Source organism: Pangasianodon hypophthalmus, chromosome 10 (assembly GCF_027358585.1).
Source record: "Pangasianodon hypophthalmus isolate fPanHyp1 chromosome 10, fPanHyp1.pri, whole genome shotgun sequence".
In the NCBI taxonomy this organism is placed as follows: domain Eukaryota; kingdom Metazoa; phylum Chordata; class Actinopteri; order Siluriformes; family Pangasiidae; genus Pangasianodon; species Pangasianodon hypophthalmus.
Genome location: NC_069719.1, coordinates 15,307,253 through 15,318,286, shown reverse-complemented (window position 1 = coordinate 15,318,286; position 11,034 = coordinate 15,307,253). Strand labels below are relative to the sequence as shown.

The 11,034-nt window shown below is 37.4% G+C and overlaps 1 protein-coding gene across 4 annotated transcripts; it reads left to right on the top strand.

Moving 5' to 3' along the window:
* The first annotated feature begins 110 nt into the window (after positions 1 to 110).
* Positions 111 to 11,023, top strand: capn3a (calpain 3a, (p94)). 4 transcript variants are annotated; one of them, XM_026934051.3, is made up of 21 exons: positions 111 to 1,332; positions 1,797 to 1,866; positions 3,245 to 3,363; positions 3,451 to 3,584; positions 3,743 to 3,911; positions 4,286 to 4,369; positions 4,516 to 4,610; positions 4,707 to 4,784; positions 4,910 to 5,070; positions 5,790 to 5,959; positions 6,182 to 6,193; positions 6,411 to 6,619; positions 7,050 to 7,086; positions 7,476 to 7,553; positions 7,790 to 7,847; positions 7,930 to 7,994; positions 8,305 to 8,373; positions 8,458 to 8,536; positions 9,560 to 9,676; positions 9,789 to 9,847; positions 10,058 to 11,023. In XM_026934051.3, the coding sequence occupies exons 1-21, from the start codon at positions 1,081 to 1,083 to the stop codon at positions 10,082 to 10,084; spliced, it is 2,142 nt and encodes a 713-aa protein (XP_026789852.3). In that variant the 5' UTR covers positions 111 to 1,080; the 3' UTR covers positions 10,085 to 11,023. The 4 variants fall into 4 exon arrangements, with proteins under 4 accessions (XP_026789852.3, XP_034163674.2, XP_034163673.2 ...); XM_034307783.2 differs by having other exon boundaries at positions 9,536 to 9,676; XM_034307782.2 differs by having other exon boundaries at positions 7,476 to 7,589.
* Positions 11,024 to 11,034: the final 11 nt, after the last annotated feature.

Sequence of the window (11,034 nt, the reverse complement as noted above, 5' to 3'; positions counted from 1 at the left end):
TGTTTTGTGTTGTAGTTGGTGCAAACACACACACACACACACACACACACACACACAGTTACACATGATGCACATGCTGTTGCCTTTTCACATATTTTGTATTCTTTCAAATGTATAGCATCATATCTACTGATGGGTGACAAATTCAAAGGAAAACCAGTGGCTCTATTATGTTGTGGGGACATTTTTTCTACATGATTTGGGTCCCTTTGTTCTTCTGTCTGATCACATAGGTGTTGTAAAAGGCTGCTTCATATTACAGGTTTTGGATGCATGACAAACCTTTTGTCTTCTAAAAGGCATCCATAAATTTCTTTACATATTAAAGGTATAACACGGATACTGGAACCAAAAGTTTCAGGTTTGGATCTCTTCCTAGTAACAGGATTAAATCTCAGGTACTTAATGTAACATTGTCCTGGAAAAAAAAAATTAAGATCTTTTAGTGGACAGTTGAAACCCTCCATGAAACAGTATTAACTCATATTGTCAAGAGATTCCATGAAATACACATCACAATGGCTCTGCTACAAGATTTGCATTTGAGGAATGCAGTTATACATTCACTTTGATTATGCTAATAATCTGTTTCGCAGTCACTCATGTGAGCCTTGGAATGAGTTTGCTTTGGCATAGTTGTAGACATTCATGGTAGACAGGCAGTGCTTCTGTGCTCTAGTAATGCTGAGATTGCTCAATGCTGAGCTGCATTGAGAACAGGTTTAGAGAGCTTGAATGCCTTCTGCTGAGGCAGGCCATCCCACTACTCTTTGCAGCTCCGCTCGTCTTTCAATGATGGAGCACCGGTGTTCATTGTTCTCCAGCCAATGGGAATGGTCCAAAAGACTTTAGCTATGTGTATGCATATGTGCATGCATGGCACACATGTGGCATGAAAGTCTTTTGCCTCAAACCCTGGCCTCCACTCCATGACCAGGTGAAGTGGGCGTCATTTAGCAGGACAGCCAATCAGAGGTCAGCGCTTTGGATTTATGCCAGGGATTTTGGACTTCTAAGGCCTAAACGTTGTTGGCCAAAGGCTGTTTTTACAACACCAAATAAACATCTTTGTGAGACAAGATGCCCTACACACCATCAGGCTTTTTTTGTGACCGGCTGATCCGGGAGAGAGAGAGAAAGGATGGAGAAGGATCTGTGAACAAACCTCTTCAATTCAGTGGCCAGGACTTTAATGCCCTGAAACAGGATTGTCTTAAGAAAAAGGTGCTGTTTGAGGATGATACCTTCCCAGCCAATGTGGAGTCCCTGGGTTACAAGGAACTGGGCCCCAAGTCCAACAAGGTCAAGAACATTGTCTGGAAAAGACCCAAGGTAGGGCTGGGAAGGGGATGGCATGGAGACAAGTGGACAGGGATTACTAGTCAAAATATACAGATATGTAAGAACAGCTTATGGTTTAATTTTATGATATATGAATTAATTAAATGTTACAAAAATGGAAGTATTTTAAATTGTTCTCACAGAAGATCTGTAACGCATATAAAGAGATGATTAGTTGTGTATGATAAGGCTCAGAAGAATTATCATTTGACCACAGTATACCCATGTGGCAGAAAGGGACAAAGCAAGCATAAAATTTAATCCTCTTTATAATAGTGTAATAGAATGAGTTGGTAGTTAGTTTAAAATTGTTGGTAGTTAGTTTAAAATGCGTAGGAAGGAGGAAAAGTTAAACTGATATTAGACTATACTGCTAACAATATACACATATACGCCGATAAATACGATTATTGATATATACAATATATATGATATTGTACTCAACTGTCTTGCAGGATATTTGTGATAATCCACAGTTCATCGTTGGAGGTGCCAGCAGAACAGACATCTGTCAGGGAGACTTGGGTAAGATTAGTTACATATAAGTGCTTAATTACACTACAGAAAATTCTGTGATGAGCCTGGTCACCAGTGCCACAGTTTTACATTTCTGTCTGGACCATAGTGTAATTTAATGGGTGCTTTTTGAGGTGTAGTTAATAGACTCACAGCCCAGCAGGGGCCCCTTGATATTGTGACTACTCTAGTGGAAGGGAATCTGGCTGGCAGCACTTCTCATTGTTGTGTGCTCTATACGAGCAATAAAAAGAGACTAAAGTCACAAAGGTTGTGTATAGGGCAGATACATGGCACATTCCATTGTTCAGTCCAAAAATGCTGAAGTCAGCACTGTGGGCCCCTGTTTTTGGTCCTAATATTGCATACATATTCAGTGGGGTCCAAAAGTCAGAGGCTACATTAGAACTCTGGGAATTTTGTTTAATTTAATACTGGAAATAAGCTTGAAGATTTTAGAATTTTGAAAACCTGAAAACAATTAATTGAAATGTTCAAGGTTTTCAATAATTTTGCGCTATTTCTAGTCCACTATTTAAAAGAAACCACATTTATGATATTGTATATTGTATGCTGAAAAGTTTAAAAGATTGTACTTTTCATTCAATTGCTGATAATATATTTTTAAATTAAATATTTTGTATTAAAAATAGAAACAAATACAATATAGAAACATTTTCACTTGTAGTCTCAGACTCTTGGACCCCACTATATACAGTTTAGTTTATTTGGTTAATTATTTATTGATCATTAATTATAATAGTGACATTTAGTGGAATATTTGATGTTATAATCAAATAAAGTGAAAATCTAGTTATATATATTAAAATATATAACTATGTAGTCCAGCTAAAAACCTCCAGAATTTAGCACTTAAAGTCCCAGTTTATTATTCAGTTATTTGTCTTAAAGCATATTATTTAGTAACTATGATTAACTACATTAAAATTAGTGAGAAATGTAAGTCTGAACCTGTGAGTTTTAATGGAAATCTTGGTATATGGCAGATTATGGCATGTACTTTTGCATTTTGCATTGAGTTATTACATGATATATTTTCTGGAGTTAATCTTGGTTTGGCTGTGGCAGATTGTCATGTCATTTGCATTAAAATATTCTGAGCAAATAGGATCTCCAGTTCTTGGTTTAATCCTGAGTCTTGTTTGTTCCTCCTGGGTCCATGTGGGTTTCCTTTGGGTTCCTCCTGTTTCCTCCTACCTCCAAAAAAACATGCTAGTGACTCAAAATTGCTCTGAATGTGTGAATTGTGTGTGCCCAGTTTTCCCAGGATCAGGATAAACACCAGGACCTTGACCAGGAAAAAGTGGTTAGTAAAGACAAGTTAATTAATTAATATTATATTTAACATTACCTCTGGTCTCTATAGGAGACTGCTGGCTGCTTGCTGCCATTGCTTGTCTTACGCTGAACGATAAGCTACTGTATCGGGTTGTTCCTCAAGAGCAGAGTTTCTCTGACAATTATGCGGGAATCTTTCATTTTCAGGTTTGTGTTAGTCTTTAAAGTTGGTCTTATGCCATGTTATTGTTCATTTGCACTTCTAACATCTTTTCTCACTGTTTAATAATCTAGTTCTGGCGTTACGGTGACTGGGTGGATGTTGTAGTTGATGATCGGATCCCTACCATCAATAACCAGCTGGTGTTCACCAAATCTGCTGAGAGGAATGAGTTCTGGAGCGTACTTCTTGAGAAAGCGTATGCCAAGTAAGACTCTCATTGATTTCCTTCATCATGCTGTTCATATGTACTCTCAAACTGTCTCAGAGTGGAAACAATGTTTTATGAGCATACAAAAAAATAACTGTAATTATAAGGTGTGGTGTGTATCCCAGAGGTCATTGCTTCAAATGTATTTTACTCAGACTGCATGGTTCTTATGAGGCTCTGAAAGGTGGAAACACTGCCGAGGGGATGGAAGACTTCACTGGAGGAGTAACTGAGTTTTATGAAATGAAGGAGGCACCCAAAGACCTTTACAAGATCATGAAGAAGGCCTTGGAGCGAGGCTCCCTTATGGGTTGCTCTATTGATGTAGGTTACTATTTGCATTCAATATACATATACATATAAATACATATAAATGTGCACTAGTCGTGGGAAATATGACAAGATATCATCACAAAATGTGAAGACATTTCTACCATACATAATATATATCACAATATATAGGGTTATATAGGTTTGCTAACAAACCGCCAATAAAACAGTAGTGTTGAATTTTAAAAAACTGTGACAGTTTAATCAGCTGCATCCAATCATAAGCATCAAATATTGCTAGCCCTAGGGTAAAATACTAATTTTATTTCTTTTGAAAAATCCTGAAGGATTTTTGTAAGAGGTTCTGAGAAAACCTCTAATCTCCAGCCTGGTACTAGCAATGAGTATTGTTGTTTTTTTTATCCCAGGCCTTGGTCCCAGCCCGCTTGGAGACTCGCACCACGACTGGGCTAGTGAAAGGTCATGCCTATTCTGTAACTGCTGTGGAGGAGGTAAAGGGAGTGTAAGAAAGTATGAAATTAAATTGTTCTATAACTGACCAACTGGATGATTAGACCCTATTAGGCTTGTTGCAGAAATGTTTGATGACCACCAGCATGAATGAAGCTGTTTGCATTAACACTAACTGTGGTTCTAGTGTAAACAGAGCGCACAAAAAGAATCTAAAGTGCGTCTGGTGCGTCTCCGTAATCCGTGGGGCCAAGTGGAGTGGAATGGACCTTGGAGTGATAAGTAAGTGACTTTTAGGAAGGAGTGCTCACAAGTAATCACTCTCAACAGTGTACTAGCAGTATTAATAACATTGTAATCCCCTGTGGCTGTATGTAGTTCAAAGGAGTGGGCTACCATTTCTAAGAAAGAGAAAGAAAACCTGCATCTACAGAATGCAGAAGATGGAGAGTTCTGGTGAGTAAATGTACAGAGTTCTGTTTTGAATTTTGAACAAACAGTATAAGCAGTTCAGAGAGTAGATATTCATCTGCCAAAGACCAGTGACGTTTCAGCAAAGGTTTTTATTTTATACTGTATAGGATGTCCTTTGCTGATTTCACGAAGAACTACACCAAGCTGGAAATCTGTAACCTGACCCCTGATGCTCTGGATGATGATAAGCTCCACAAGTGGACAGTGTCTGTGAATGAGGGGCGCTGGGTAAAAGGCTGCTCTGCTGGAGGCTGCAGGAATTATACTGGTAAGCAGTTTGATCCATGCTCATGTAAATTAAAAGTCTTAGTCTTAGTCTTACTCTGTTTAAGTAATGATTTACAAAGATTTTAAATGAAATATAGGTATAGCCTGCAACAGCAGGCTATGGCATATGGCAAAATTAACAGAAAAATAGTTTGCAAGAAGGTTTGCCATGACCCTCTGGCAATATAACAGAGTTTTCTACAAGGATAGATAAAGATTAGCCAACTAGAGTTAGAGCAGACATTTCAAGAAGAGTGGGGGTGAATATTAGAGAATAAGACAAAAGGATACAAAAGCTTCTAGAATACGAAAGCATACAAGATATTACAGAATATTTATTTCACATTCAGAAAGGAAAATACAAAAATTTTAGACTAATAGGATTTTGTTTTGTTCATTCTTAATTTATTAAATTATCTTAACACTGGGCATTTTTGTTTGATAATGAAAGAGTATTACTAAAATCTAAATGGCTTTTGATATAAATTAAAATTCCTTGTCTTCTTAATTTTATATTGTCTTTAGGGTGTACAAACATTTGCACTCAACTATATTTGAGTGTATATATATATATATATATATATATATATATATATATATATATATGTATATATATATATATATATATATATATATATATATATATATATATATATATATATATATAAACAATATTGTGTATATATATTATCTATATATTCCTTTTCTCTCTCTTTGTAGACACCTTTTGGACAAACCCACAGTATCGCCTTCGCCTCCTTGAGGAGGATGACGACCCGGACAACAGTGAGGTGGCCTGCTCCTTTGTGGTGGCTCTCATGCAGAAAAACAGAAGAAAAGAACGCAAACTGGGTGCCAATTTATTCACTATTGGATTTTCCATCTATGAGGTACTTGACTTAAGGTCATGACAGTAAATAGCTTCTATTTAATTATATCTTTTCTGTAGTGCTTAAACAGAACAAAAAAGACTAGAATTTGAAGAGTAAATTATTTTTAATGGTATTTTGGATTATTTTAAATGCAGGTTTATTTATGATTGTATTGTTAAAAGAATGATATTTATCAAGTTAAAGTGTCATCTTGTATTTTTTTTTCCCATTTGTCCATAGGTGCCAAAGGAGGTATGGAAAAATGATGGAGAGAAGCGCTTGGACCCCTGAGTGCTCTCTCTCCAGTAGAGGCTGAGTAGTGTGCATTGTATACATTACTGTGTGCATGCTCTCCTTCCCTTACCAGTTTTACCTGAAACACAAATTCTTTTCATGAATTTGTGTCTCTCAGCTAACCACATTACACTGTTCTGACTGTTTTTGTAGCATATTTTTGTCTGTCTTTCAGATGCATGGTAACAAGCAGCACATGCAGAAGGAATTCTTCCTGCTGAACTCAACCAAGGCTCGCTGCAAGGCCTACATTAACTTGCGGGAGGTGACTCAACGCTTCAGGCTGAGCCCTGGGGAGTATGTCATTGTGCCTTCCACCTATGAGCCCCACCAGGAAGGCGAGTTTCTCCTCCGTGTCTTCTCTGAAAAGAAGAACATCTCTGAGTGAGTGGGATAGGTGGCTGTGTGAGTTTTGAATTGTACAGCACAACCAGAACCTTGACTCTTAAGTCCATATTATCATTATTTTTGTATAGCTGTCGTACAAAGCCATTCATTCAAATCACCTGTTACAGTAAATAACCTGTTAACTTACAAATAAAACTGGTTAACTTGGCATGACACAATTTTTTATATTTTGCCTCTGTACACCACCACAATGGATTTGAAATGTACCCAACATAGTAACCAAATTAAATTGTCTTTATCTTGTTTGGAGACCAAGTAATATGGAAGGAATGAACAAAGAAAAAAATTTGGATGAACATTAATTTAGGGAAAATGTTGGTGATGGAGCAGCTATCAGGCCCAGCTTGTTAATTTACTTTAATTTTTTTTTCAATTTTATTAGTGACCACTGTTTGTTGATTCCTAGGGAAATAGAGAACAGGATCGAAGCTGACCATCCAGTGGTGAGTGTTGCATGTGACATCTTTAATTAAATACTTGCGGCATCTAGTTAAACTTCTTACACATAAAATCTGCTATATGGATTAAAGAAGGAGTTGGAGCTATGTTTTCGGTGCATCGTCTTGGTCCCTGTACAGTATGCCAAAGACTATTAGTCAGTAACCTGATGGAACAAGTCCTTTGCTTTATTTGCACTATTAGCATCTATTAGGAGTGTTAACAGATTGCTTCATGTATTCACCAATTAACTGGTATGAGAGCTTGTCTTAAAGCATCCTCTGTAAATTATCTTTGAGAATAATTGTTTACATGTAATGAACATATAGTTAAAAAAATGTCCAGTCTGTGACAATACTTTTACTTTTGCCACTTAACTCCAATGCTAACTCAGCCAGCTCCAGCCTCAGCAGGGGAAGAGACTGAGGAGGACCAGCAGTTCCGTACCATTTTTCAGCAGATAGCTGGGGATGTGAGTACTAGGGAGCCAGAGAGCGCTGGGGGGACAGTGAGTATGGTGCTAGGGTGGGAACCAACTGGTAAAAAACCAAAACACTAGTGATAATTACATACATGGTCATTTATATATATATATATTGCATGCTTTATCAGCTTTTCTTATTTTCACTTTGAAAATGTCAGCAATAAGTTTATTGATCTGAGCTATAATATTACACATTAGTCAGTGAGCACTCTCTGATTACACAGGAAATGGAGATCTCAGCCAACGAGCTGAGAAATGTCCTGAACAAGGTGTTGGCTGAGCGTACGTATATTCTATAATTATTATCAATTATGGTTACATGCATTCATCTACAAAACCACCTTCGCTTTCTCCACCTTCACAGACAGGGACATGAATAAAGAGGGCTTCAGTCTAGAGAGCTGCCGTAGCATGATTGCCTTCATGGATGTATCCTTTTGAAAAAGATCTGCACATGTAGCTTGTGCTCAAGAATTCAGTTTATGGTGGTCAAATCACAAAATACATGCATTAAGCACTTCCTACTTAAAAGATCTGTAATATACATATTTGACTACACTTCTTTGATTGTTTAACAATTCTTTCAAAATAGCTTCTACCCCTGAGGGACAAACCGAAGAACAGTTTAAAGTGCACATAGAACCTGTCTAAGTGTCTGTCTTGATTCTCTTTGCCAGTTGCTTATAATTTTGTACATACTGTTATATTACCATGTATTGACCTTGACTATGATGTTTAGATGGATGGAACAGGCAGACTTAATCTACAAGAGCTTAGACAGTTGTGGAATAAGATCAAACAGTGGCAGGTTTGAGGTCTTCTATTTGCCCATGCCTTGAAACATTGCACATACTGTACATATTGCACAGACTGACAGACTTTTCTTCTGCAGGAAATTTTTAAGCACTATGAAGCTGAGCATACTGGCTTCATCAGCAGCTATGAGATGAGAAATGCCATCAATGATGCAGGTAAGTGTCACACAATTATTTCAAATATTAGCGCTGCCATTCTTTCTGCATAATTTTGCATTTAGGTGGTTTGTGATCATCGTTGTCATGTAGGCCTACTGTGCTGCAAGGTTTTCTGTAACACCAGTGTCAGCTCAATTTCTAAGGCTCTTAGGAATTGTGACATGGCAGTGAATGTCAAAAACTACTACAATATTTTAAGGCAGCACTCAAATAATAACTAAAATGTAGCAAAAATAATGTCAAAGGCCAAGCCAGTTGAATGGATAATGTATAGGTGACTATTCTAGTATAAAAGGATACTTGTATTAATTTCTTTTTGCATTTATCTCTGCAATTAGCAATGCAAGTATTTACAGATAAACATTTCTTAATTAAGCAATATCACATGAGCGTGAGTGCAGTTATACTCAATCTGGGCAGTAGGTAATCACAGCTGTGCCGATATTCAGTATAACCACAATCTTGCTCGTGTGAAATAGCTTTTATACAGCAGTTCTATAAACAAGAAATTAATATCGAGTAACTGATATTTTGGACACAATATGGTCAAATGTTTTGTTTTATTTTTGCTCTGATAGCAGAAATACAATCTGAAGAAGCTATACTCACGTTATACTAGCTGGTTAGCTAGCTCACATTGATTTGTACATCCCCTTTAAAGGTGCATTTTCAAAGTCAAAAGTTATATTCATGTTATAAAAGTTAAAAATGTATCGTTTGCCATGTCCACTGATGTTATTCTGCTGTAGTAAGATTTTCAGTGTAACAAACTATCACTAGAACACAGACAAGCAGAGTGATACAAACAGTGAAATGTCCCAGTGCAGTTACACTAAATATAAGCAAGCACTCTTGGAACACCGCTTGGCCAATCAAATTAGTGGACCGGAAATAACCGTTACATAATGTTGCTTAAATTTACTAGACATATGCATTATTTTTTACTGAAGCTGTTTTGAGACCTGAATGCATTCTAACGGACTTGTCACTGTGCAGTCATGTGTGTTATGTGTCATTCAGGGTTCCGTCTCAACAACCCACTGTACAACATTATCACAATGCGTTACGCCAATGAGAACATGAACATCGACTTTGACAGCTTTGTTAGCTGTCTTGTGCGTTTGGAGGGGATGTTCAGTAAGTGGCTTATGCATTTGCATTTAAATTGTGATTGAAATTGATCACTTTGACAACATTTCTTCTAATACTATAACAATCTTTACTTAAAGCAAACTTGGTCTCTTTACAGGAGCTTTCCAGGCCTTTGATCAGGATGGAGACGGCACTATCAGTCTGTCTGTACTGGAGGTATATAACTCAAATGGCAGTTTAAAAGGGAGTTTGTTGACTGATTTTGCTCAGCATTAAGTAGGTTGAGGACATACAGCTCAACAGACACACAGACCTTCCACACCTTTACTATTCATAGGGATTCTGTCAGATTTTTAGCAGTTGTCTAATTGGACTATACAGCTGTTCACATGTTTGCTCTGACTCTGAACTGTTGCTTTCTCACAGTGGCTCCAGTTGACTCTGTATGCCTAAACACACTCAGGATTCCGGTGAACCCAAAGAACAGGACCAGAACCACCAGCCTTTACCTCAAACTCAGTGTGCCAAACCTCTGCCACTTCTCCCTTTGTATTTTTAGCCTTGATATAGCACAATTGTTTACAATCTTCACATAAAATAGTCATTACTAAACTTTAACACCATTCCACATTCCGGAGAGTTTTGGAGAGTCAAGGACAGGTGATACGTCAGTCACATGTAGTGATAGGCATGATGTCATCATCTCTTCAACAGGTTGAAAGCAGGTTTTAGACCAGGTTAGAGGTTTTGCAGTATCTCCCAAGTGTCCTGAGGCTCACCTTCCATGTACTCAGTGGCACCATTCATCTCTAGAACTCTGTTTTAACCTAAACACTTTTACTTTCTTTCCTTTCCTTTACTGCAGTGCTCAAGGTGTCAGGCCACTGTTTGCTACTGTTCATACTCCTTTCATTTTGTTCTTCTTTAGGCCTGTCTTCTTATCTCTTTCTCACCCATATACCAACACCGGAAACCTCTTGCTTCCTGTTACAATACAGTACCTCAGATTATTCTTTAAATACCTCTGCTCTGTTTTTTTTTTTTTTTAAATCTTTTACCGACTGGCTATGATAACCAAATCCATAAACTTGAATTCAATTAAAGATCGGTGTTCGCACACATTTCACAACAGCCACCTTTCAGGCCATTTCACATTTGTTGTTGGAAGATTCCTCTGTTTTTGTTTCCACAAGCCTGTTCACAAGTTGTTTGGTGGAAAAACATTAATAGCAAGAGGAAATACCTAACAGAACCCACTCAAATGCAGAACTCAGAAATGTGTTCAGGGTTTGTTTCCACTACATATGTGGAGATTAAACTTGGGCTTATTTTGGCGATAAATACATTTAAGGTTTGGTCAGAAGAGTCTACTGAGTTCTTAACCTCTTTAATCAAATAAATGT

What these genes read in the sequence shown, in the direction of transcription:
- capn3a (XM_053237597.1), top strand. Translation starts at nt 1,081, where the DNA reads ATGCCCTACACACCATCAGGCTTTTTTTGTGACCGGCTGATCCGGGAG. An exon ending in CATCTGTCAGGGAGACTTGG is followed by an intron (nt 1,867 to 3,244) that starts GTAAGATTAGTT and finishes TGGTCTCTATAG; the next exon opens with GAGACTGCTGGCTGCTTGCT. An exon ending in CAGAGAGCGCTGGGGGGACA is followed by an intron (nt 7,590 to 7,789) that starts GTGAGTATGGTG and finishes CTGATTACACAG; the next exon opens with GAAATGGAGATCTCAGCCAA.